The following is a 27,999-nucleotide window of genomic DNA, read 5'->3' as shown; positions in this document are numbered from 1 at the left end:
CAGAGGTCATCCCGCAGGTGATTGGTCGGCGGAGTTCCTCCGCTTCTTAACTTCACGCTGGTTCTCGGGGACTCGGGTTCGACTCTGGAGCAGCTGTGGTGCGGTGCACTTGTCCCCGTTGGTCCGGTTCGAAGAAGTAAAACTCACCTGAAGGAGTTACCGGCAACGTGTCACTGATCCTCCCGGTGGAAGTTTACAGGCGGCAACTGAACCCCCACGCATCGGGTCTGAAACTTTTTTCCACTTCAGGACACACTTTGTGAGGAGAAATAAAAATGGCAGACACCGAGGATCAGCAGGTCTCCTCCTCCACGGCTCTGTTCAGCGAGGCGATGCACCACTACCAGGCCGAGCCGGACAAGCCCACACAGGATCTCTTCAGCCTGGATGACATCGTGGACCTGGTCGGCGGAGCTCAGGACGCTCTGGACCGCCACATTGCCGAGGACAGTGCGCCACACGAGGTCACAGAAACTCCCTTCGCTCCTGTGAAGATAGTGGAGCCAGAACCGGAACCGGAGCCGGAGTTCGTGGAATCCGAGCCCGAGGTGGAGGAACCCGAGCCCGATGTGTTGGAGCCCTTCCCGGACTCCACAAGCGCTTGTTTTGCATCAGAGCCCATTTTTTCGCCAGAGGAGCCAATCTTTGTTCCCAAAGCCGAACCCGAGAGCACAAAGATCGAACCGGAGCCACAGGCTGCACCCGAGCCAGAACCTGCCCCGAAGAGCGACGCCCTCCCAGTGGCTGAAGCTCTGAAAGAAGCCCCAGCCCCCGCAGAGGCAGCAGAGCGACTTGCGGTGACGGAGGAACCACCGGCTCCAGCATCTTGTGAGTATTTCAACGGGAAAATGACAGAAAATGAAAGTTTAAACCGGTTTAATCGTTTTAATCAGCTTTATAAACTTAATATGTTCCCCCGGTTTGATGGAAATTCAGCTGAGCTGGATGTTAACGGTTTTTTCCCGTCATCATCTTAACCGGTTTCCGTGCCTCAGATGCGGGTTAGCATCGTGTGCTCGCCCAGATGCCGACATGAAGGCGAATAAAGGCGGGTGAAACGTCACCCTTTAGTAGGTTTAACCAACTCAACCCACCGCTGGGCGTCAAATCGAGTCAAACTGCGGCATTTTCTTCACATTGAGTTTTCCGGTCGCGGTGCAGGTTAGCCCGGTTAGCGGGCTAGCTCTGCCACCCTGAGGCGAGCGGATGGTGTGTGACTGGCAGCAGCCGCTCGCCGCCTGGATGTGGCTGTGAATGAAGGATTCACACTTTTAACCACGCGAATTTTTATTCGCTGTGAATGAGAACGACTCGAATCCAAGTTTGCTGCCCCTCTACCGGGGCTGAGCTGTGCGGGAGGCGGCAGCGTGGCCCCCGGGTCCCGCTGAGCTGCAGCGATGCGGCCCACCTGTTCTCACCCACAAGCCTCACGTCAGCTGCGGACGGGACGAGTCGTGGGTTTTCACCGTTAATCCTCCATCAAGCAGCGAAAACACTTCCTCCTCTAACCCCAGACACATGTTTTTATATGATTCTAAAACAATTTCACGGGAAGATGTGGAACCGATCCACCGTTTCAGATGTCATCGTCCATCTGCTCGGTGTCGCTACTCGCTGTGGCTAGCCCCGGTTCCATTATCGGACGCCATTCCCTTTCTTCTGGTCATTGTAGGTGCAGCTAATGAGGAGCAGCACCAGTTGCTCAGGTTAACATCTGCGTCTCATGTGCGCTAAACCACTCAAATGCAGATAAAAACACGTGTTTGTTCCGCCAGCAGCCAGGTGCTCCCCGGTGCTAAAGCTAACCACGTCACCCCACAGGCCCAGTTGTTTATTAACCCTGGATTTGGTCATTTTAATCCCGGTAGAAATGAGAACATGTCCAGTAACTGTAATGTGTCAGAGGCTCGGATGACGGGTGAAGGAGTGGCCCGTCAGACAATGCTGTGTCCGATGATGGATGCACTGGGAGTTAGCGGCTCAAGCTGTAACCCGGAGATTAGTCACAACAAAGGAATCCGCTCTGCGTCCCCTCCCTGTCGGCTCCTCTGCAGCTCCACGTCCCCCCCCACACTTACTTCACCGCTTGCAATCACACGATTCGAGTTTTAATCTGTTAATGAGTCATTCAAACCCCATGTTTTACCTCCATCTCCACCCCAGACCAACACCCCAAACCCGGCTGCAGCTCAGCCACAGAGGCCTGTGTCCCCCACAAACAGCCATCACTGCTCTGAATCCTCGTTAAACGGCCTTTTGATCATGTTTGGTCTTATTGTGACGTATTGTGATGTGTAGGGAGTGAATATTGTGAGCTGTGTTGTTCCCTGAGATGTGTGAGGTAAACAGGCCTGTCTGGGCTCCATCAGGCAGCAGGGGCAGGGTGGGGCTGCTTGGCAAGGCCACTGATGGAGGTGGATAAACCACGAGCTCTGGATTAAAGCCCCGCAGTCTGAACAAAAGACCAGAGCATGTTCAACATATCATTTACAAGATAATAATAAAAAAATAAATCCTTTTCAAGAATAAATGGGGCTGGGACTGCTATTACTAAGGTTTATTTTCATCAGCAATGAGTCGGCCAGTTACTTCTCCAGTTAATCTTTTAATCTACAAAACATGATACAAGCTAATAGAAATGTGAACAAAACATATACAGTAATGCACATGTAACAGTATTCCAGGGTTTATTATTAATTGCATTTGAAAATTAACTGTTTCTAGAGCAGCTATTAGTACGTTTCTTCTCTGCCGCTGAATGTGGTTTCCTGTTGGAATCGAGTGGTTGTGACCAACACCCGAGCTTCAACAGCTTCAGCCAGCGTTGGGTTTGGAAGACAAAAGGTCACAATGCAGGTCCTGGGCGTGACAGTCACTCGCTATTATAAGACCGGCCGTGGGTTGCTGGGTAACAACCTCAGTAAACTCCAGGAATTGAAGCAAAACACTTTGATATTGTTTTTTTGATATAGAGCTTGTTGAATTCAAGAATAAAGTAAGATGCTGAACTTTCACTGTTTTTTTTCTCGAATGGAAAATAAACAGCTGCTAATGCTAACAGGCTGTGTTAGCAGTAGCAGACACGTACACATGCCCCCTCTTTAAGAGTCTGGTTGAACATTAGCATCCTAGAAAGATTTACTGCCTTTTACAGTTATATATCATTATAAACAATTTCTGCTTGTGTCAGATAAAGTAAAACATTTGCAGAGCCTGAGATCTTCTATCAGGTATATTCCCTTTTTTTCTAAGGTTTTAAAGGCAAACTGATTCATCAGTTAATCAATAATATTGACCATATGTGGGTTAAAATGCACCGTGTGTTAATGACAGACACAACCCGTCTTTTTTTCTGCACACGAGTCTGACCTGATGACTCATGCTGTGACTTCGCATCACACAGATTCCTATAAAAAAATAATGTTCCGTCCCCACCCGTCGGACAGCGCTACTGACAGGCCGGCTAATTGCACGGGGCTCAACGGTCACCACCGGCCTACATCTTATTTTTGGGTCACCCACATCCGTCAGCGTGTGTTTGTGGAGAGCTTGTGATGTGGTCAGGTGGATTAGACGGAGAGGGGAGATGTCAGACACACAGTCACAGAGGCTTAAGCTCAATGAGCGTGTGTGTGCGTAGGCCAGTGTTGTTGTTTTCTCTGTATCCTGGTGAAAGCGACGCACAAGTGGGGTTAAGTGCTCCGGAGTCCGAGCCCCTCGCCCAAATCAGTAACACCGCCAGGCTCCGCTCTGTTGTTTCTGCTCTGCCAACACAGCAGCTGGCTCAGCCTTACAGAAGTGGGACACGCCCCTGACTATGATGAGAACCACATGTTAATCTGCTCTAAATCTGGCTTCTTATCGCTCTGATAAGTGCAGACGTTTCCAGAAGATGTGCTGTTTACCCGTCTTGTGCTGATACGTCACATTCATGTTGACTTCTCAGGTCGTCACATTGAGCTTAGGGACATTTTTCTGTTACAGAATATGTTAAATTCGTGAACAAATTGATTCGTGGAGCTGGAATTGAGTTTGTTTTATTTGACTGAATAATTGATTGATTTATGATAAGTAGCATCGATGGGAGAAACCAAATGTTGAATTTATAGATGAATGTAGGACTCCAGCCCCTTTTCAATTGGTCAAAAACCTGCTTACATCTGGCTGTTGTCTGTTATGTGAATGGAAACAATCAGCATTCACTCGTGGGTCAGATGACTCTGCAGTAGACACACGTTTTAATCGGCTCCGATCGGTAGTTATGGAAACATGACACCCAGGTGAACAAGAGCATTTCTTTATTTTTTTAGTCTAGACACCGACGCTCTGACGTACTTTGATCTTTGGGGAATTGCCACGTCAATGACAGCGTTTGTGTCGTGTTTTTTTTAAATTCTTGGATAAAATGTGTTAAATACAACGCTGACGAGATACGAGGTGGGGAGCTTCTCAGTTTCTGGCATCTGTGTGACGTACACGTCTTTTTTAAAGAGGGTTTACCCACGTTTAAGAAAAACGATGAATACCTGCTAATGTTTTTTTTAAGTATCAGTGTTTCTTCAGTAATGTTGGTAAGACCATCTGTACAGCCCATCCCCCACCTCCCAGGTGCACAGAACAGGCGTGTCCTTCTCATGTGAATCCCAGCATGCATGCATGCATGTCAGCAGTTCACACAGTAGCAGCAGTTATCACAGGGCCAGGCAGACTGGCAGTGTACAGTCAGGACCGGGTTTTGGTTTTGCTGGAGGCCAGTTAGTGTCTGGCTCTGACTCTCTGTTCCCTGGAGCCAATGGAACAAAGTCCAATCAGACAAAAAAGGCTCAGGTCAAAACTGCTGAAAGTGAAGGAGCAGTCGGTAGAAACATGCTGAGCCACAAACACTACCAACCTCACATATCTGAGGTTTTGTAATTGTTTTTGTAGAATTACATAACTGTTGGTTCTGCAGACCGTGGGTTTAGAGGGGGTGCAATCAATTGTCTGTCTGTCTCGTAACCAACCAGCGAAACCCAAAATAAACATCACAAAATGACCATTTAGAAATCTATAAAAGGAAAGACCAGCACGTTCTGTATTTAAAGCAGAGAGGGCTTCGCTGAGAATTGTACATGGAGTTCTTTATGTTACAAGATGGCAGCAGGTGAAGCGTTGCCCTGGAGTCATCATATGTCGAACTGTGAGATACTTATAGCTCAAGGAGGAGAAAAATACCTCCGCATGTGCAGCTTTAACCTTCCACAGCAATGGCGTTTGAGTCGTCACTGCTTCGTGGAAGATGGTAACGTTTGGAAGTGACACTGTGGAGTTTGTGGTTCTCAACTAAAACAAAGAAATGTGAAGGTTATTTGAAAGTGTAGATTATAGAAATGTTATTGGTTCATTTTCTGTAAAGTTGTTTTTGCATATTTTCTTATGCTCAAAACAGCCAGTTGAATTTTTTTTTTACTCAAACAGCTCATTAAATACCCGTCAAATCGACAATAATTATTTATTTGCAGAATCGTGTCTCAGTTAAAATCTAAAATGATTCAGTTTCAGTCTGTTTAATAAATAATGCAAAGAGTTGAAACCAATAATATTGCTCAAATCTGGTCGTTGATGTAGTTGGAACTTGGTATTACAGTCATATCAAAAAGAAAATGTTTCATACATTAACTATCATAAATGGAAAGTCTATGAAAATCCCCTAATGTTAAATGGAGAAGTGTTGGCTGTAACCTGACCAGGGCCATGGTGAGCTGAGCTGATTCTCAGGTTACTCAGTCCGGATGATCTCCACTTACAGCTGAACCAGTCCCAAGTGCCAGAACATGGTCTGACATTATTTGCAGCTCGTCGGGTGCATTTAGCAGCTGAAAGATTTAGCCTCTGGATTTCCTGGAAAGGCATTGAATTCAGCATTATCCTCAATAAATCCACTGAATGTCATAGTGACGTTTTATTCTAAATGTGTGTCATTGGTTTGATCCTAGGTCTTCATCACCTGAAGCTAAACCTCGACAGCAGAGGTAACCAAACAAAACGAACTAATAAGAATAATCATTATGGTCTAATATCACTATCAGATCAGTGTTGTAAATTTGAATTTCAAACTAAATCTCTGAAGAATTTTATGATAACAGCAATAAATTTGAGAATCAACCTAAGATTCTCGTGATTCATGCAGATTTCTGACTGTGATTGTCAAAGCTTGATCAAGTGTTTAGTTGATAAGTGGAAGGAGGAATTCTGCCCGTGCCACACCGGCTGCAGTTCAGCCGCGGAAGTCGAGGTCCTGTCGATTTACCACACCTGAATCGCAGCCGATGTGGCCAAGGCAGAAGCTGAGCTATTTGCTGTTTTGATCTTTGGCGTCAAAACAGCAAATAGTCAAATCTTAAATACTTTTAACTTTGAGTGATCTAGTGCCTTGCTTATGAGCAACCCTCCCTTTTTCCTGTCTGTATTTTCCTAATTACTTAAGGGATTAAGTCTTAAGGCCGCAGCCACGGGGAGGGTTGCACACAGGGACTCTTTGTTTTATTGTTTTCGGAAAGGAGCTTTTTTTTTTAAGCTGGTCCCTAATCAAGCTTCTCTGATTGAGGCATGAAGTCAAATTTTTTTGCTTGAGGCAAAGATCATTTATGCTGCATAATGGATGATTAATTACTGCATCAAGTGTTAAAATGGGGGACATGACAGCTCCCAAAAGTGAAGCCAAATCATCTGGATTGCCCCCTGGTGGCTCGTACTCTTCTACTCGCTATTTAAAAACCCAACAAGAGATGGACGAGACTTAAGTTCTGCAGTTGGATTACTTGGTCTGTTTTTATTTTCACTAGTTTGTAGCAGTTACTCATTGGTCTGTGGAATTTCTTTAAGCAGCATTTTCTTTGAAGTGAGAGGCCACATGAGGCAAAACAATCAGACCCATGCAGTTAAGTAGATTTGATAAAGAGACTCAAAACGGCAACAGGCCCTGTTTTCCACATGTCGTCTCTTAATTGCATTTAACTTAATTTACCATTTATAAATAACCTTCTACTGTTTTGTTTGGTTGAACTTACGCAAGAGCTCAGATGCTCAGTTTCCTCTCTGGCTACATAACAGATGGGATTTGAACTGATTCTTGCTGTTCCTGTGCTGCCTCTTTGCATCCATTCTTCTTTATCTTTCTCAGGCATGTAAACTCCACCTGTAATGTCTGCGTCACGCTATGACACAGATGTTCCTGTCACTCCTTATCTGACCTGTTCTGTCCCCCCCCCCCCCCCCCCCCCCCCCACCAACCTCAAGCAAATGTTTGCATACCTGAGAGAACCTGTAGAGTAAGCACTGTTAATATCCAGAAACATGTTAAAAATCTTATGAATGTTGAGCTTTGATGCCCACAATGCTGGAAGAAGTACTAAGATCCTTAACTTAAGTAAAAATTACTAATATCCTCACTGTAGAAAATGTTCCCTAAGAGAAAGTAAAAACTGTATTTGAAGTAAAGCAGTTACTCTTGAAAATGTCAAATACATTGGAAACTGCTTATAATGACCAAGTTTGTACTACGCCGGAGTGATCACTATAGGCAGTTGATTACTATAAACAAATTGTGTAGCTTCTGTATGATAGTCTCAGAACTTGAGGGAAAGGAAACTCAAAACGTGCAATCATCCTACGTCTCCTTTAACACACAGGTCGCCACATGTTTTTCACAAGTTAAAGTTTAGGGCGGGGATTTCCACATTATGCTTTCTGAATCTTCTACCATCTTCTTGTTATGGAAGATGATTTCTGTCTCTTCCCCTGGTCGTCCTTTCTTGGCCTTTCGAACTATCTGAATTCACTCTCTGCTGCCTTCTTCTGTTTCTTCCACAGATGTACCTTCTCCTTCTAAAGCTCAGCCTCATCCTCTGATGCAATTCCCTAAAGGCAAGTTCTCTCTGCTCGCTGTTTCCTCGTCTTTTATTTCCCTTCACCACTTCTTCAGTTCACTCCCCTGTTGTGTGCTGTGCTGTCACTTAATTTTGAGTGTCAAGAATAACCCACTGCATGTGCGATGCTGTAACATTTGTGGATTTGAATAACACTAAATCTGATGTTTGACATTGTTTGTGTTGCATTCTGACTTCCATGTTACTGTTGTAGAGTAGATTGTGATGAGCTAGAAGTAGTTTATAGAGGAATAATGATTCTCCTCAGGCATGACTTTTTTTAATTACGTTTTAAAATGTATTTTCTTCCGACAATATTTTCTCAAAAGTCCTTTAAGAGGAACCATTATCTACTGAGAGAAGCATTGGGCATGGTTTATTGGCACAAGACCTGAGGCGAAAAATGTTTCTACCACCTACCTAGCTTCCAACCAGGGTGGTAAACGGATCACCAGACAAATGCTGACAAATCACAACTGTGGCCGGTAGTCTGCTGATGTATTGTTGTCCTGATCATGTCCCTGTAAATCATAAATATCTACTAGAGTTTGTAGAGCTACTATTGAATTCTCGGACGATTTTTCATTAGCCTTAAACTTCTACTCCATTACCTACTAAAAGCTAGAAGCTAACGTTGTACTTGCTAAATGTAGATGTCCGTTTAAATTACCATTCAGATTATAATATAACTAACTCAAATTCATTGCTTCAGGGCTTCCCACAGTCTTTATTTATGTGATAAGACCACTTTGTCTGAAGCAAAGACATAAAGACCAATGTTCATAAATTCATATTAAAATCTGGATGCTGTCACTTCCAAATAAATGGTTGAGATAATGTTTAACTGGGGTTTATCCCATCATCACAGCAGGATGTGGAAACTGGTCAGCACATAGTGGGTCAAAACTCCAGCAACACTTTAAGTATCAAGAATACTCAGACTAATGTGTTTTGGCCCGTGGTCTCCCTCGTTAAGAATTTGCTCTGATGAAAGCAAATGGTTTGAGAATAAATTAGTTAATTATGCTGCAAGTGTTCCTGGATGTCTAATCGCAAGACTTCCCCTATTTATGCAACATACAAGAAGTTCATGAAAGCCATTGACTTCAAGCCCTGTTGTATAAGTAAAGCAGGGGGATTGTACAGGGGGTGTTTTGTGTTGTCACCACTAACAGTGCAAGCACAATTATCACAAGCAGTGTTACTGTTTTGTCCAGAATACAAAGACAAACCCCTTAGGGGAAATACTGTTACTCGTCTTGTTGTGCAAGAGGCCACGATATCCCAACAAACCAATGAAACAGTCCCCGTACAGTATTGCAATTCGTGAAATCCAAATCCATTTGGGTCTAGCTCATGTAGAATCCACTACCTGGTCTCTCAGACTCTCGTAAAAATATTGAAGAATCAGTTTCTGTGAAGATCAGCATATTTTTATACTACTTAGTCTTTTCGAGCCCAACATCTGTGACAGTAATTCTTGGCTGTCAGAAAGATTTTTTTTTTTTTTCCCTGAGTTAATTTGTTTACTAAAGAGACTATGAACCTGTTTTCACTTGTCATGAATTGATTTAAAACCAGATGCACCGGGCTTGAGAAACTCCTGCGGTTAGATTGTACCCAATGAAGAACGTCTACTCTGAAACACCCACTAGAAATGAACACAGAAAACAATGGATAGTCTTGCATCATTAAGGTAACAGATGACCCATAATCGAACACACTTCCCATTCAAAATTAATAACTGATACATGTAATGTTCTGTCTAATATTCAAGCGTATATTGTAGTTAGAAAATATGCTATTCTGGAATATTCACAAGGGGTCGTTCATTCAACAAACCACATGGACAGTCTACCTGCCACAGCCAACCTTTCTGCAGCACTTGTCTGGTCTTTATGGTGTTAATATTGTCTGTTGATTTAAAATGTGGAAGGAAAATAGGATTTCTAACTGCCCGACATAACCTTGGTGCAACCCAAGACTACTGAAATTCAAAAATGCGACAGATACATTATGTATTCTGAAGAGATTTGATCTAAGATTACAATTTATAATCTATTGTGGTACAGGTGATAGCAAAGATCAATACTGCTGGATGGAGAGTGTTTCATTACTCAAAACACTTTGGCTATAACGTTTTTTATAACATGAATTACATGCAAAAGAAAAAGCGGTTATTTTGGGTTTAAACATTGAATTCCACAAGCTAGCTCTCAAAATGAATCATTTTGGGTTGCAGTTTATGTTGGGTGGTTTGCAATTCCACTTTCCTTTACGTTTCTGGTGGCAGACAAGATTAATGTTAGTCTCCAAACCGTCCTCGATATATTTTCAGTAACTACTAACATCTACCCAGGTGTGGTGAGCACTGTGAGGAATGGAGTATGTCTTTGATATGTGCTGTATTGCATTCTCCCTCCTCCCTTTCTACTCAAGCACTTGGGCAGAAGGGTGATTCCCCTGCTCCGATCTCTCCTCTCTCCCCTCTTCACTCCCCCGACTCACTGGAGGAGCTCTCTCTGACCGAGAGTCCCAACCAACCCCCTACTTCAGGATTCGCTGCATCCTTTGGCTCCTTCTCCACTCAAGCCCCCACTATTCATTCCAAGGACATGCCTTGGGAGCGTGAAGAGGGTGATTCTGGGCCAGGCCGTAGTAAGAATAAGGAAGACCTTCTAGATCCATTAGCTGGTCCTTACCTGAGTTTAGGGAAAGACCCAGGGCCTCATAATCCGTGTGAAGACAGTGGAGTTTCCTTTTCACCTGAGGAGAAGCTGATTAGCTCAGACAGGTCCTCTACTGGCCCCTCCCCTGTGAACCCCCAAATGATGGTTCCAGAATCTTACCTTGCCTCCTCTAACCCAACAGAGCACTGGGATTCACCATTCTTAGCATCTCAAGACAACTCCAAGGTCTCCATGGATAGCTTCTCCAAGGATATGGCCCCCCTTAGCTCCTCCAACTATGAGCCCGACCTGCACGGCAACCAGTCTGATGAAGATGATGACTTGATGTACGAGGTGAAGAAGAATATTAACCCATTTGAAGGCTATTCTCCACTGGCTGATAGTGGGTACTCCCATTTTGGAGACTCCAAGTCTGACAGCAGAGCTCCTAAAATGTCAGAGAGTCCCACACCCGATCTGGTCCAGTATGGGCAGACTGGAGAATCCCAGGATAGCCCACCGTCTTTTATAGACATGGGGAAAACATTTGAGCAGAGCAAGATGTCCGCTGACTCACTCATGCACTCAATGAATCAGTTCTCGTCCGGCTATAAAGAAGAGGAACTGGAAGAGGAGGATATTGCTCTCCCACCATCACTTCCAGACATCCTGAAGTCTTCCCCACTCAACCCTGAAAAAATGGACTCTGGCTCCTCAGAGGGAACCCCGGAGGAGCAGAGTCCTATCTTAGAAAGAAGAATGATGGAGTCACCCAACCCACCAATCAATCTGTCGGCAAACAATCCATTTGCCTTCGATGCTAAAGTGTCCCTTCTGAAGGAGATGACTGAGGAGATGGAGGGGAAAGTTGGAGATAAAGGGGATGAAGACCAAAGCTTTGACGCCTTCGATCTTGTCAAAGAGGCAGCGGAAACCACACCAGTTCAGGTCAAAGAAGAGAAATCTGTCAAGATCGAACAGAAGGATTGGTTCTCAAGCCACGATTCTCCCAAAATGACCGATATGTTTGAGCCACTTGACTTCCAGAGTAAAAAAACCACTGCTGAGGATTCAGATTCAGAGTCACCAACAGCCGACTCTCTGTCCCCAGTCCTGGAAGCCATGGCAAAAAACCCTGCGAGCTTCCAGGTGGAAACAAAGGAGGAGGACCTGAAAATGGACGTGGAGGAGGTAGAGGTGGCTGAGGAGGTCTCTGAGCATGAAGTATCCTCTGAGGAGTTTGAGTTTATTGAGCGACCACCAAGGGGTGTTATCGATGAGTTTCTCGAGGCTCTGGATACTTCCAAGTTTGCGTCTTCCAAGCCCCCAGAAATCCCCATGGATGATGACCTGAGCTTTGGCGACGTGGCTCGAGTCTCTGCTCCACCTTCAAAAGTAGCCCCACCCCCAGAGGTTGAAGAAGAGGCTCCAAGTCAGAGCTCCTACTGCCTCCTTACTCAGGCATCTCACCAGAAGAGCAAGGCCGAGCTAGAAAAGCTGGACATCCAGCAACCCCCACCTTCAGTTCCGCTTACCCATTCACCTGTACACAAACCAGAGGAGCCGGTTGCCAAGAAGAGCGTGGTGCGCGGGAAACTGTTTAAGATGCCAAACCTGAACATAAGCACAGGTAAAATAAAGCAGTTCTGGCATGGAAACAACCCCCACCCCACATCCTCCTCAGTTTCCTCTGGCACTTCCATGTTCATCGGCATAATTTCATCTTCACTCTTTTGTTCTCAGTTATTTTCTCCCAACCACCCACCCAACCGACTAGTAGTCAGAGTTTACTTAAGATCCCATCACCTTCTCCCTAGTGTCACCTTTTCTTTCTTGCATTGTTCCTTTTTGCATTTCTTTGAAAATTAACCCTTGCATTTTGCTTTAATTTGTGTGTTTGCATTTTCCATCTGTAGTTTGATTTTAGTTTTTTTTTACTTTTGCTGCATTTTGTGCATTTCTGTCTCATATAACATCATTTCTGTGCACCTGAAAGGGCTGTCACTTTATTCTCAAAGTCAAGTTCAAATGAATTTAACACAACAAAAAATGTCTTCAAATCTTTTTTAAATCCCCCTGAAGTCACATGAGGACGTTGATGTTTCTCATCTCCTCTGTGATGGCTGCCTCAGTTTTAGAGTTCTGTCTCACTCTACTGTTAAGTCAATAGGGCATGCAATAATTTAATGTGATGGTGAGCCCCTCTGCTGGATGACGAGGCAAAGTACTCCACACGGTCTAGTTTGCATCTAGAATGTCTATTTTGAATTGGAAGAGGTCTTCACAGTTCAAATAGGAACTCTTATTCAAATGAATGTTTGAATTTCAAATAAGGTGACAGCCCTAGCACCTTCTCATGTTTTTTCATTTTTATTTTGTGATCCGGTAAGTAAACTGTGATTTTTAGTAGAAATATTCCTTTATTTTGCTTTTGTAAAATCCACTGTAAAAAAAAGAGGAAGATTTTGTTCGTATTTTATGAAGAAATGGGAAACCCACTGTTGAGCAGCGGCGGACATCGGTAAAGTTCCTTCTATTTGCCCACATTGTAGTCAGTTTACCTCAACGTCTTATTTTAGCTCTTCTCTGCTCTGGAAATAACTCGAGATAGCAAAGTGAAACCCAACACCACCGTAGAGACCCCAGCACCCCTCACTGCCACATTCACTCACACACACACAGAGCTAACAGACACACCCTGCGACTGACTGAACGAGCTGCTGCTCTGATTTATGAGCTTCACAACCACTCCCACAGCCTCTAATGTGACATGACATCAGGTTTTATAAACATGAGGCTGAATGTGACATAAGGATGAACTTTGTGCCAAATAACTTTGGGTTGTGATGACATAAGGGGTTATTGAACTTTCCATCTATTTCTGTAGCAGGGTCAATTTGACCGGTAATTTTTAGAAATGGAAAATTCCTGGGTTTCAAACGTGAACCAAATTTCCAAACGGTAAAAGAATAAATAAAATGGGGCTTCTGATCAACAATTATGCACATTAAAGAGAATGTGTTAACACCCAAAAACTCATAGACTCACTGCTTTGTTAAAGATCAAAAATCTTTATTAGTTGACAACATAAAAAAAATCATTTCCTTGATTGATCATGTGATCTGTAAAGAAATTAATTCATTGTGACATAAGAGCAAGAAAACTTGGAACTATCTTAAAGTAGAAACGTCATCTTGTGGTGTATCTACTTGACTGAAACATTAAATCATTTATCAAATCACTTGGTTTGGACTAAAAGAATTAGCATTATACAATTTTCTTTTTTCACAATCTCTGAAGGCTCCTTCCCTTAGTCTCCATTTTAATGGATGACTCAGTTTTGAGTCTGATATTGATCAGTCAATATTGCATACGATTACGCACAGATAGCCGATTTGTAATTATAGCAGGAGGACTTTGGTCTTTGGGACGAGCTGCCCAGGCTTTAGAATGTGTGTGTGTGTTGGAGGAGTCTCCTGTTAATTAAAGCCGCCGCCTCCTCCTCCCTGCATTGCGACACTGGCAGGCCCACAAAGGGTTCTCCGACCCAGATACCAGTCAGCAAATGTTCCTCGTTACACAACTCAAGGTGGGGCGCTGCGATCTGATCATAAATCTCTGCTTTGTTTTCTCTATTCTGATTTATCGTCCACCAGACTGGATAATCTGAGTTACTCTACTTATACCAGATTCTTTTTTTTTAATAGCTTCCTGTACTTTTTTCAACTTAAATAATTACATAAATAAAAGAATATATAAAGAAATACAACCAAATATTAGTAAAGTGTTGTCAGATCCTCAAGTTAATGATTTTAAAAGATAAACCTGTCATTCTCGTGACATATTAACATGGGCAGGAGGTCTGTGCTCTGACTCGTATCAGGGTGACGGGTCAGCTGGTACCGTACTGTCGTCACTGAGTCAAACTTTGTTCTTCCTCTTTATGCAACATCTCTTTCACCACTGAATCACCATAGTTCCCTGTGTTGTAAAATGTCGGTTGAAGTTTGTTGCAATTTCATTTACACACCAGTTAATTCACTCAACGTACTATTCAGTGCATCTCATTTAGCTTTAGTTTCTTTTAATTTAGGGTCAGTTTAGAATGTTGCAGATAATTGATAGTTTTTTAACCATAATACCATACAAAGCTGTCACAGGAAATGAGTTTTGTCTTGTGACTGCAGCCTCGCTATCATGCTCAGAAAAACAGATTCCAGAACATATAAAAACTCTATTACCCACACGTACATGTCTGTAGGTTTGTCACATCTGCAACAGTCACAAAGATGAGTTAAGAGGGTTATCAGGAGAAAGGTGCTCTCTAGTGGACAGAGTCTGTGATTACCACTGTGATGATCACTCTCTGGGTCTGTTCTGCAGCAGATTAGACTCCATAAGCAACATTAAGTTATGATTGTTTTTATCTCGGATACACTCAGATTTTTCAGCCTGTAAACAGGAACCAGCCTCACTCAGGTTCTCACTGTCGAAATTGATTTCCTGGTTTTGTTCAGAGCACTGACGAAACATTTTGTGGGAAACTACAGCAGCTGGAAAATGAGTTAAAGTGGCAGAAAGCCAGTCACTCTTTATTCTCAACTCAAAACCCCTTTTTTGGAAACAGCCACTTCAGCCTTTTTTAAATCTTGACACTGTTGTACATGTATGAACTAGAATCTCACTCAGGGCATCATTCCTTCAATTAAAGTTTTTTTTTGGAACAAGTTCTAAAAAAAATTCTACAGCATCCACATTATCTCTGCTACACTTTAGTGGTAGTAACACTAAAGGTAGTTGGTTAGTTTCACACTTAAATCGATTCAATAGTTGTTGCGTAATCCCGCTGATGTGAATGCCTGAAACCTGCATCCAGACATTTTCTGGAATCTCGCCTTTCACACGTGTGCAATAGTTATCGTAGATCATCCAGCCCATGTCCCATCCTTCCATTCAGTTTTGTGGAAATACGTTAAGTACTTTTTCATAGTCCTGCTGACAAATGGTCAAAGGTTGTTGTGTTTGTATCTACATTTTCAGTCAGTTATTAGATGAAAAAAAAACAGACGACAAATTTGAACAAAAACTTTCCATAGATGTACATTTGGGTCTTTGTACAAAGAACGTTTGAAGGTTGTTGGACCCGGGGTGCGGGTTAGATTGCAGGGAACTGTCTGGTTTGATGTCACACCAGTGTAGATTTCAGACTGGTCATTTTGAAAAAGGATCAGGTTTATTTTCCTTTAGAGATGTGTAGCTGTTGAATGACACTGTACCAGGCAGCATCAGCCGAGATGAAACATTCTTCTCCTCCGTCTTGATGCTTCGTAAGTGCACATGTGAGGCAACAGGAGGAGGAGGAGTGACGAAGGGGAAAGCAGAGGGAGATTTTGGGGAGGGTGGAGAAAGGAGGGGAAAGGGTAGATAAGACAGTGTGGATGTTAGGGGGAGGAGGAAGAGCATAGCAGAAAGCGGGAGGCGGGGTTGAGGCTGATTCGTTTTATGGTTGCCGTTTATAGTTGCTGCGTCAGAGCGCTGGCAGCAGACAGTCAGCTGACAGCTCGCCTGCAGGATCGACTTCATTTGCTCGCTGCAGTCACCCCCCCCCTTTCCCCTCCAGAGGAAGTCTCGCTCGAGTTCTCTCCTCCCTCTCTGTCCTCCTCTTCCTCCTGCAGCCGGACACACACATTCACTCCAACACGTTTGCATTTGCCGCCTCTGCTGGGTCCCTCTCTGTGTGGAATGTGTGTTTGCTGATCTGAAGGCATGGACAACAACTCTGTGGACAAACCGGAGTGTGCCGCAAAGCACTGGAGACGGCATGGTATGATTCTACTGGTTTGTGGCTCGGGCAGGACTGTGACTGTGTGGAAGGTTCAAGCGGCTTCAAGAAGAGACGTCGTCCCCAAACGTCTCATCTCTTTTATTGCCTCGGCTCCTCTTTCATGCACTGACATTAGGACATGGATGTTGGAGACTGGTGCTTGTGAGACGTGAATCGATTGGTCGTTCAGAGTCGGACGTTGCAGCACTTTTAACGTTTCCAGCCCAGCCTGTCCCTTCTCCATTGATTGAAATGCAGCTTTCGCAAGACGAGCTTTGCAAACTTTGAGACAAAACTGTAAATGATTTCAATTTGATTTATTAGACGCGTTTTGTTCTGACTATTTAAATAGATATAATGGCCTTACAGCTACATAAGGACACATTTAAGGGGAAATTGTGGCGAACTTTCAAATCCCTATTCGTTGTCTTTCGTCTGTGGAGTTAAATTCTGTTCACGAGATGAGCTGTAACTGATTGTGAGTCCTCGGTGGTTTTCTTGTGTTTGCACCCGGAGGCTCTGAGAACTCTGTAGACTTGCGATTGCAGATATTTTCACACAGTTTGCTGGTTTTGTTGTTGTGCGACTGCAGAAGCTACAGGGCGGTTTGTTTGGCAGGGAAAAGACCTTTGGACAGTCAGCCAGTCATCCACTGTGACCAAAGGTAGAGCGGAGGAGGGGAGGGGTTTTGGGAGCAGAGTGACGTCAGCTGGCAGAGTCTTGATTGGACAGTGAGCCGGTGATGTGCTAATGAGCTGGAGAAGATTCAGACCAGAGCTTTCAATAGACACAGTTTGGCAGCTTTCTCTTAAGGCCCCACTGTGATAAACTGAAGGACATGTTCAGGGTCTGTGATAACGTGACTCAGGTTTCAGACGCTTGTGGTTGATCTGCCCCTCAAGTCTCAAGACAATAACTTTAATGTACATTGAATAGAAAACATGTTTCAAACGAAATGGTGGTTTAAAATAAGCTAGGCTAAAGTAGAGTAAAGCTAATGAACAGAACTGTCTCCATCTAATCAGCTTCTTCTTATCAGACCTGTCGATCATCTGAGAACTGATGAGTAACTAATTTGGTGATTGCGTAAATCCTTGAACCCATTTCCGGCCAGTAAACTTAATATTTTTTATTTTCTTCGACCAAAACAAACTATTAACAGATAGTTTACACTTTACAGTGCTGACCATCATGTGTCCTGTCGTCACTGCATCATCTGAGGCTGCGGTCACTTGTCCTCTCAACACTGAAGCCTTTGTTGTGTGTGTCTGTGCTGAGCTTGGGTCTGTTCATCAAACCGCTGTTGTTGTAAATTGAGACTCTAATGAGCGACGACTAAAAGAAGCTGTTTTGTCTGAGGCTGTGACAAAGCAATAATATAAGCAGTGACAATTTGGTATTCGTGTGTTTGTGTGTGTGTCAGGGACAGGGAAATAACGTGGCTTTATGTTGTAAGTCAGAACAGCAGCAGAATGAATCTCCTTCCTCTTTCCTCTTAATGCTGAGCTCATTGTCATGTGTTCATCAAATTAAGACATCAGGTACGTTATGTTGAACCTGATCAGAGTCTAATCATGTTGGTTTAAGATGCACATTGATGATTGGCACCGTGAATAAAGCATCACAAAAGACTCTGTGACGTTTAACATATATTTAGCATGTATAATCAGTATATAGACATGAAGTAAGTTGCTCCTAACAGTTAGCCTTTGTCATAGACAAAGGTTCCGGCTCCGGAAAGTGAAGCCTTTGTGGAAGTGTTTATAACCTGCATTCTCTGGAATCACCGGCAGAGGGCGACTCCACTGTCGACATGTCAACATTCAGAGAAACGGAATAGGTCAAAAATGTCCTTATTTTGCTACATTTCAAAATTGATTGATCAAGAAAACTACCAGAAATCCATGATAATAATGAATCACCTTAAAAATGTATTAAAAAAGATCTTTACATAAAAACAGAGAGCACACTGGCCCTTTTTATTGAGTACAAAGGACATCTGCATCACAGTTAAATTAATTCAAAATTATTTAAAACACCTTGGGAGAAACGCTGATGGTATGAACCACGGTTGGTGTTAACGTTGGAGCCGCCGCTCTCCCAGCATGCATCTGGAGTTTCCTGGACAGCTTGTCATCCCTTTTATGGATCTTTTTAAAGCGAGCAGATCTCTGATGACTGCTCACTGTTCCCTCTGTTTCAGAGATGGATTTAAATTCCTAACTTTTATCTCATCTTTATTTCTGCTGGGCCTACCTGGAGCCTGGTTATCCTTGAACACTCTTCCTCTTCCTCCTCCTCATCTTCCTCTTCCTCATGCTGATTCTGTTTCACCTCCCTGTGGTTGGTAGTAACAGATCCAATCATGCTGAGTGATGGTGTTAAATGTAGGACTCGGGGACGCGTTGGAGGCGAAGATAAATGGATCCTAGTCTTTTTTTTTCTGCTGAAGGAGCTATCTGTCAGTCTGCTGATTACTTGATCGATTAATCCATTTGTCAAAGAAACATGGACGAACGCCTTTTGTGATTTCTCAGAGCTCAAGATTAGGACTTATACTGTCTTTATTTGTAAGATGATCTCTGTAAACTAACATTTTTAAATGGTTGCAGATCAGCTGTCTGTTGATTAGTTGATTAATCGTTGCAGGTCTGAAATGCAGATTATTGGATAGAAGCAGAAATGTGTTTTTAGTTGTAAACTCATCATATAATAACTGATTTACCTCCATACCCCTTATCTTTATATATTATCTGTAAAAACAATAATAAAACCGAACAATAAAAAAAGAAGATAATAAAAACAAACATCTATATTAAAACCAGTTTAAAACGTGCTTTAGTGAACGATTATCTTCAGTTTAATTGGAATCACGTCCCGGAGCTGATCGAATCAGTATCGATCTGAATCGAACGTCCAGAGAGACGCAGCTGCGCATGTCTCTCCCTCTCCCCCCGCCGCGTGTCTCTCTCCCCGGTCTCTCCTCCCGTCAGCCAGGCGGAGCTGCTGTTTAACGGAGGTTCAAGATGGACGCCAAACGGGGTTAGTCCGCTCATAATCTGTTGTTAACCGAGCATCTCTCTCTTTATTTCCCCGCTTGTGTCGCTGCCTGTAGCCGCGCTGGTGTTCGCATGTGCACCGGGAGCGTGGCTGCTCTCAGCCCGGGGAGGTTGCAGGCGGATCGGGCCGAGTCCCGCGGAGGTCACGCCGGACTATTTGACGTTTTGTCCCCGCGGTGTGTTCGGGCTCCGCCGGTGCGAGTTATCAGTCGGACATTAAAACGTTTTGCGGGGATTCAGAGAGGATGAATCGGTGTTTGGTGTAAAACGCAGCGGGGAGAGAAGCGATGAGCGGCGGCCGTTAGCTCGCTGTGATGCGGGTCTATTTTTAGCCAGGCTCCGGTGCTAGCACGCCCGCTACCATATGTAGCCAGGCAGCCGCATTAGGACCGTGGATCCTCCTACTCCTCTTCGCCCCTCCGCCTCCTTCTCATGTCGCCGGCTCGGTCTGGTTCTTTCCCCGCAGACAGGGGTTCTGTCCCCGGGTAAGCTAACAGGGCTAACGCGGAGGTAGCATCTCCCTGAGCGGTGTCTGATCTGAGAAGCTCCCCGATTGTACAGCCTCATATTGGGCCACGTTCCGCCCCCTACACCGCTTAAAACAACGATTCTACTCGAATCAAAAAGATGAAAGACCATTTTAAGATCTAAGCAGAAACTCGTTTGTTCTAGGCCCCAAAATTCAGGTCCGTTCCCTGATGTTGGTCCATAAATAGATTTAATGTAAAATAAATAGGGGCTGATAAATATAAATCCATGTAATATCCATGCCGGCTGCTCGTCACTTTAACATGTATTAATTTGCTTTGTGTGCTATTACAAAAGCATACATTGTGCTATTTTTATAGATTTATAGATATTATACAATCTATAAAAAGTTACTTTACAATCTCATCTACTGGATTGATCTGTCGTATGAATACTGAGGGAAAAGCCCAGATGTGTATTTGCTTCTCTCTGCAGTTTGAACCTTGGGAATCTGACTGGAATTTACAATTTTGACCTTCCATCAACCAATCAATGAAATCAATAGATAAGATATCACAAACACTGAGAAGCAGAACATGGCATGTGACTAAGCATTCACTCGTATCACCTGCCTGTGACTGTGAGGCCTAAGTTTCATACTTTGCTTATCAACACAAATTCCTGTAGATAGACGTAGATCGTTGACCCTCCTTGGTCCAATGAAACTACAAATCAATATTTCCAGGTTGAATTCTGTCTGTGTTAACTCTTCTTTTCTTTCTTGTTATAAAACCAACATCCTGCTATTTTCTAAGTCGAAATCAGTTATTTTCTTTCTTTTCCTGTAAAACTCTGTTTGATGACTCGTCCTGCACTCGGGGCCGTTAACTCAGTCTGCGTCCAATCAGAAAGCTTTCTGGAATTTGTAACTTCCTCCCCATGACTATGAAATCTGGCACATGGCGACTGGAGCACAGGGACCTGCACTGTCCCATTCATCATTTAAATACACCGGTGTAGGTGAAGCTGGTGGCTAGTCCACGTAACAAAGAACTGGTTGTTGCCATGAAGCTCCATGTTGAGCTGCTGGTTAGTTCTGACTATGCCGATCAATTCTCGATCCATCTGATTATTTCACAAGCATTCAGATGTGAAGAACAAATGTTTGTTTTGAGCAACCAACACCAAAGTTATTCAGTTAACTATCATATCTCAAAGACACGTAATCCTTCTTTAATGCTTCGTGTCAGGTTGCAGTTAAATTCACTTGTTTCTGTTGAATGTCAACCTCTTGAGGAGGTGGATCCCTGACCTGTTTGGTCTAATGTGCTCTGTGAAAGTGGAAATTTAAAGTGCAGCTTGTTCCCGACTTGAAAAACTGAATGAATCACACAAAGTAGAAACGTTAAACTGTCAGATTCCATCGTACACTGCAACGCGAGGTCCTCTCGTCGTTCAGCGAGTCTGCAGGAAAACCCACGACTCCTTCACTTCTAATATTGTCCATTGACCTGCCTGGAATTCCCTGGTGAAATATAAGCATGTGCAGTCGGCCAGGTCATGAGCTCAGCTGTCTCCCAGCACTGTCCACCCCCCGAAACGTGTGAGAGGGAAGAGGCTCCTGCTGCCAAATGTCATGAAGACCCGACCACTTGCAGATTGAACTCTGCAGCTGGTTTTTACTGTTAAACTCTCAGTGAGTCAGTGGAATCTTCAATTGAGAATCTGGAATCCGCAAATATTTTCTTTGGCTTTCAGACAGGCATTACATTATTAAAGTCTTTAAAAATTACAGGTGTATTTTAACAATACCAACACATGAAAATGCAAAGACAGGATATGTAATAGAATGTGGAGCAGGTGGGACGAATTGGTTTTTGAGTTTAAGTTTCAAGCTCAACTTTCAGCCGATTTGTTTGATAGCTTCTCAGGAAATTGCGTGATCAGACCCTCAAAGCCGATGACCTCCAGCTGGTGTCGTGTCACTTGAATTATCATCACGGTGACATCGGGGCAGAAAGTGGAAGAAAAGTCCAGAAGGCTCAGAGATGAGGATGTTGATGAGTCACAAGCTGCAGCGAGTTTCCCCCTGCGGGTTTTTTAAAAATTTCTGATGAGTCTGAGAGTTTATGACCCCTGTGATAAAGGAGATGAACTTAAAGAAGCTCCTCCTCCTCCCGACGATCACGAGCACCCCACATGTGACGGCTGAAATGCAAAGCAGACAAATTTGGTTTCAGTTTGAACAGTCAGTGAAGTCGAGTGAGAACAGTGCGTGTGTGTCTCAAGGAGATTCGCCTTGAGGACACTTTGGTTTTAACGCTTATTCTTTCGGTTCAACTGTCGCACATTTTCCCTGAACCAGAGACAAATTGAGTTTTGATTTAAAGTTGCAGTGCAAAACAACTTGAGTCTTATATTTCCAGACAGAGCCGAGTGAAGATTAACATCCTTATGATGTTAAAAAAACTAAATAACGGAGGTGTGGCGTTAGAAAGAAGTGAGAGCACCAGACTCGTGTTTGGTAAAAATGTTTAACTAATTTATTAATTGATCGCAATTCTATGTTATTGGATGTTATAATGATTTGCGGACAGCTTGAGGTGATTTAATGTAGATAACAGCTCAGTCACGTCTCTGTGGATGATTGACACTAACCATCATCTTCCTCCTCCTGCAGTGGTGGATCTGCTCTACTGGCGCGATGTGAAGAGCACGGGCGTGGTGTTCGGCGCCGCGCTGCTGCTGCTCCTCTCCCTGACGCTCTGCAGCATCGTGAGCGTCTGCTCCTACATCGGCCTGGCTCTGCTCTCAGTCACCATCTGCTTCAGAATATACAAAGGCATCCTGCAGGCAATTCAGAAGTCCGATGAGGGACACCCGTTCAAGTGAGTCATGATATGATGATGATATGATATGATCATCTCTGCAGAATGTCAAAGATTTGAGAAGAGAAAATAGAAATAGAACTTATTTCCTGAAATTTTCTCTGCGAAAGTTCAATCACACTTTGGTTTTAATGTTAAAGGAAGTGGAGAAACTTTCAGTTCCTGCAGGAAAAGGTGCCTGATCTTTGAATTCATGACATATTGTTTTTTTTCAGTTTTAATTCATTATTAAAACTTTATTATAATAATGGGAATGTATGGTATTGATGGACAGCTGAAAGTGACTCAGGATTGGTCAAGCTTGTGTATGGGCAGGACCTCTGTACTGGGCTCCACTCCCAGATTTACCAATGAGGTCACCAGCACAAGATGGCGGTGTTCGTATCCAAGATATTTTAGCATCACATTTGCACAGTGGGGGGGAGGTGTCCTCTGCACCCTGTTGTGTGTTGTGTATTCGGTTGTTGTGCGTAGTGTGTTTATCCTCCCTCCTGGCTCTCTGACAAAACCTTCTTAGTGAGTTTTCACCTGCTTCCTTTAAACCCAAAGTAAAGACTGATTAATCTGAGATTAACTGGAGCTGTGGAAACTGAGCTCAGTCACAGAAGTTGTTCACAGAAATCAAAGCTGCACAACAGAGGCTGGATTTTCTCTCTTCCCCTGAGACCAAAAGTCACAGTGACTCAAAAGATCTTTAAGTACTTTTAACAGGAAACTTAAACTGATTGTCAGTTAAGTGAGTTGAATATTTGGCACCAACTTTTAAGTAATGGTGTATGACATTTAGAACCTTCACCACATCAGCTCTGTATTAAACCTGACCCCCTGCTGTCCCTCTCAGGCTGTACCTGGACCGTGAGGTGGCGCTGCCTGAGGATGTGGTCCACAAGTACAGCGACTTGGTTCTGGCAAGAATGAACAAGAGCATCTGTGAACTGAGGCGTCTGTTCCTGGTCGAGGACCTGGTCGACTCCATCAAGGTGAGAAACAGTCCTTATTACATAAGAAGAGTCTGAAACTTAAAGGGGGAGAAGTTTTCTGGAGTATAAAAGATTTGCTGTTGTTTAAAGCAGCCTTAGGACGTATTAAATAATCTTAAATTCAGATCGAATGGGTCCTGATCTGTTCACCACTAAAGGACACCATGAAACTGTCTCTACTCTGCCAGACAGAAGATTTATTTAGGATCTGGACAAGTGAACTCGTCATGTGAGTGAGCGTTTGTAATAGGTGTGTAGATCAGTGGTGGTAACAGTTACACTGCGAGTGTTCAGAGCGCTGCAGCTGTCGGGCGCCTGTCATCGCCTCGCCGCCGCCCCCCCCCCCCCCCCCCCCCCTCCTCCATTCCAAATACAGATCTGCACGCCGCCCATCAGACTGCAGCGCCACAGAGTTTCCCATAGAGGGTCACAAAAAGTCAGATACTTTAATCCCATCAGGAGGCAGAAATGTTTCAAGTTCTCCGAATGTCTCGGTGCATTGTGGGATACTCGGCCTCTGGTTAACTTCCTGTGATCGTCCTTGCTGCGGTGGCGGTGAATCTTTATAACTGCAGCAGCAGGTCATTAAAATGTCACGCATGTTTATTCTGCCTTCGGTTTGTAGTCAGCTCTGCCATCGAGCTGCAGCAGCATCTTTTCACTGGCGGCCATGTTGGCTCCGGGCCCCGACTGTTTTTAATGTTCGTCATTGACACGGATGGAAAAAATGTCACTTTACATTACAGCTCTGAGAACGTTTGTATCACAACAGCTTCAGGGTTAAAGTCTGAAATGTTTCAGCCTCTGATCAGAAACTTATGTCATGAATCGTTTTTATGTTTCAGAATTAATTTTCCTTGTTTTGTCGGCTTATTTTTATCTTTCTGTAGCAACTACCAAGGATACTTCATTTGTATTTAAATGTTTCTGTGTTTTGCAGTTTGCTGTGTTGATGTGGATCCTGACCTACGTCGGTGGCCTGTTCAACGGGCTCACTCTCATTATCCTCGGTGAGGAAACAGTCGCATGATCCGTGACACTAAGAGTCTTTAAAGGATATTCACAAGTCTTACTTTGGCTCATCTGAAATTACAGAGAAGCTGCAATAACTTCTATGTCAGACCGGACCAATTCCTTGGTGTACAATATGGAACATTATATATTACAGAGTAAAGGATGCAGTAAAGATATGAATATATTTTACCTCACAAGATTTTTTTCTTGAATTTAAGTTCTATATATTTTGTTTATTATTTTTAGTTATTTATAATAGTTTGTGGTCTAACTGTAAAATAAGACTCAACTACATTTCTCCATCCTAACATTTTCTTAGGAATAATTCCTAAGTAGATTTTCTTCTAAATATAGGCCAAAATATAGTTTTCTGAAATGTTTTTCTCCAAAATTATAAATAACCTAGAGGCTGACCGCAGCTTGTACCTCTGAACACAACATTTAGGATGTTCTGACCTTCTCCTCACATTTCTCCTCTTCCTCAGGTCTGATCGCAGCGTTCAGCTGCCCGATCGTCTATGAGAAACACCAGGTGAGACCCTCTATCACAGTTTGATCTAATTCTCCTCCTGTGACAAACTGAATCAGAACATCTGTAAAGAAATGAAGAGACTGACAGTGAACTTGATGCTGTGTGTTTCAGGTTCAGATCGATCACTACGTGGGCCTGGTCAACAACCAGGTTCAAAGCATCGTTGGAACGTGAGTAGACACTCGATCACTCAATATATTCACCTCTGTCCAGATTAACCCTTGAACCTGAGCTGAGCCTTTCATTAATATAGAGGAAGGGTGATATATTATTAGATGACTAATCATTTAACATGAACTCTCTTATTTACATCAGAAAGATCACCATTCAAATCAAATAGATTCTTCTAACACTTCTCAAACGTTGTCGTCCTGCAGGATCCAGGCGAAGGTGCCCGGGATGAAGCGCAAGGCAGAGTGAAGTAACGACAAGTCGCAGTTTGGAATGAGGAGGTTCTGAGAGGAAGATGTCGGGGGGGGGTGTTTGTGGGGGAGGGAGGGAGGGTGGGACGACATGAAGGAAGGCAGGAGGAGGAGAGGAGGGGTCTGGCGGCGACGCAGCCCTTCTTACTTTATTAAGAACACTTTTTTTTCCCAATTCAGAATTCCTCTGTGTTTTCTGGAAAAGTCGAATCAGGTTGACGACATTGATATTTAACATCTCCCTCCTTTTTTTTATTTCTAAAATCCAGTTTAGAAATGTTTGTTTCTGTGACGTTAAAACTCCTAGAAACGCATTTTAATCCTGAACCAACCCTCTGTCCCTCTCCACCCAGTGCATTGTGGGAGGTCTGATGCTCCTGCAGCTGGGATTGGATGTTTTTTTTATTTTGTTCTCGTGATTTAAATTCTTCTTTCTTTCCCCGTCGCCGTCGAGCCGAGTGAAGAGATGAGCGCGAGCAGCCGACAGCACCTTATGTACTTTTCTCGTGTTTATCTTTTTTTTTGGTATGAATATTCTCGTAGAGTTAGAAGTATTTTGTGATTTTACCATCGTGTCCCTAAAACTTCGAGCTCGTGTCCTCGGTAACCTGCGGCGTGTTGGCGACTCGATGTGATGACGGACGGATTTGTGAACGACGTCTTTGACTCCTGACGGGGCAGCGGAGGGGGGGGGGAGGGGGGTGTAGGGGGGGTGTATTACCATTTAAAAACTTCATCGCTTCTGAGTAACTTTAGCTACGAACATCTAGAAAAAAAACCTTCGCAGGACAAACAGAAACATGATTATTACATACAAGTTATTTCCATGTCATTGCAGTTGTGTAGTGATGAGAAACTCCGGAAGGAACACGTTTACATTCATCGACATCAGAAAAATATTTAAAAAGTATTAAAAAAAAAAACATAAAATAAAGTGGGATTTAAAGAAAACAAAATAAATAATCATACTGTCTGTGGAGCCGATATCTTAATAATGTTGAAGCTCGATGTGACTTTGGGGAAAAAACCTTCAAGCATTTGTTTGTTATGCAAGTATATTTGTGGATGATAAACTTCATACTTCAATTGTGACGATAAAAAGCTTCCAGCCGGGAGCTGTGTTTGTGGAATGCATTGTGAGATGTAAACAATTATCAATAAAGCTTCTAGACAAAGAAGTCCCGCCTCCTCATCTGTCCGTTAAAGACGGCTTTCATCAGCCACATTGGTCTTCTGTGTCTTTGATCTAACTGGTTTGTTTCATATTCTACAGGAGATGCAATTAACTTAACTTTAAAATAATAGTTGTCCTCAGACGACGCAGCAGTTTCATCACTTTGTTCACAGATCTGCTCAAATTGTCACATCTCCAACACCAACTTCCTGTGTCAGAGCATCATGTGGTCGGGTTCTATTCACACAGGAAGTGCAGCTTTATTTTGTATAAGAAGTCACAGTTAAAAACGGGCTGACACTCCCTCACGATTGGACAAGTGCATCAGCGGAAACTCGATACCTCGACTCCACGACCTCTGCATAGACTCCAAATGTGCAGGATGGCGGCGTTTGTATTTGAGATATTTCAGCTCCATTCCTCGACAGAGGATGTAGAGACTCGTCGTCCATTTTTATTTACAGTTTATGATTTTTACCATTTGCATAAGGAGAACATCTAAATTAGTCCCTTTATTCCCCCCCCCCCCCCCCCCCCCCCTGGGTCTCAGGCAGTGTTAATTTTGGCAGCTATTTTTGATTTAGTCTTAGTCTTAGTCTTTTGACGAAAATGCATATTAGATTTAGTCACCTTTTAGTCATTTTAATCCTTCTTAGTTTTAGTCTAGTTTTAGTCGACGAAAACAAATTACATTTTAGTCTAGTTTTAGTCGACGAAAACTAATTCCATTCTAGTCTAGTTTTAGTCACATTTTATAGCCACATTAAACTCCTTTTCTATAAAAACATATAGCTGCAGCCTAATAGCTTAAAAATATATATTTAATTTTAAATGTGAAAACAAAAAGGGAGAGCAGGTCAGACTGGAGCCGGACACAGCAACTTCAGCTCTGTACAAACCAACTGCAGCTTCTGCTCTGATGAAGAAGCTGAAGCGCTGATCTCTGAGCAGCTGAGACCATAGAAACTCTGGTTTTCACTGTTTCCATAGTTAAGAAGCAGTCGGTCACTGAGAGGCTGCTCCACGAGAACGCGCTCTGCTTTCACTGTGTCTCTCTGAGCG

At 43.4% G+C, this 27,999-nt stretch overlaps 1 protein-coding gene across 12 annotated transcripts; it reads left to right on the top strand.

Moving 5' to 3' along the window:
* Positions 1–12: 12 nt before the first annotated feature.
* Positions 13–26,941, top strand: LOC128453108 (reticulon-4). 12 transcript variants are annotated; one of them, XM_053435792.1, is made up of 10 exons: positions 13–828; positions 5,976–6,011; positions 7,852–7,905; positions 10,347–12,206; positions 22,608–22,815; positions 23,657–23,795; positions 24,736–24,805; positions 25,295–25,341; positions 25,453–25,511; positions 25,719–26,941. In XM_053435792.1, exons 1-10 carry the CDS (start codon positions 276–278, stop codon positions 25,759–25,761), a joined length of 3,069 nt encoding a protein of 1,022 aa, XP_053291767.1. In that variant the 5' UTR covers positions 13–275; the 3' UTR covers positions 25,762–26,941. The 12 variants fall into 12 exon arrangements, with proteins under 12 accessions (XP_053291767.1, XP_053291769.1, XP_053291770.1 ...); XM_053435797.1 differs by having other exon boundaries at positions 18–828; positions 10,779–12,206; XM_053435794.1 differs by lacking the exon at positions 5,976–6,011 and having other exon boundaries at positions 14–828.
* The last annotated feature ends 1,058 nt before the right edge of the window (positions 26,942–27,999 follow it).

Source organism: Pleuronectes platessa, chromosome 12 (genome assembly GCF_947347685.1).
Source record: "Pleuronectes platessa chromosome 12, fPlePla1.1, whole genome shotgun sequence".
Taxonomy (NCBI): Eukaryota; Metazoa; Chordata; class Actinopteri; order Pleuronectiformes; family Pleuronectidae; genus Pleuronectes; species Pleuronectes platessa.
Note: the sequence above shows the minus strand (reverse complement) of the source record. Positions and strands in the feature narration are given on the sequence as shown.

Bases quoted from the DNA above. Each gene is read 5' to 3' on its own strand.
- LOC128453108 (XM_053435792.1), top strand. From the start codon at position 276: ATGGCAGACACCGAGGATCAGCAGGTCTCCTCCTCCACGGCTCTGTTC. The intron at 829-5,975 runs GTGAGTATTTCA...GTTTGATCCTAG, and splicing joins ACCACCGGCTCCAGCATCTT to GTCTTCATCACCTGAAGCTA. The intron at 25,342-25,452 runs GTGAGACCCTCT...TGTGTGTTTCAG, and splicing joins TCGTCTATGAGAAACACCAG to GTTCAGATCGATCACTACGT.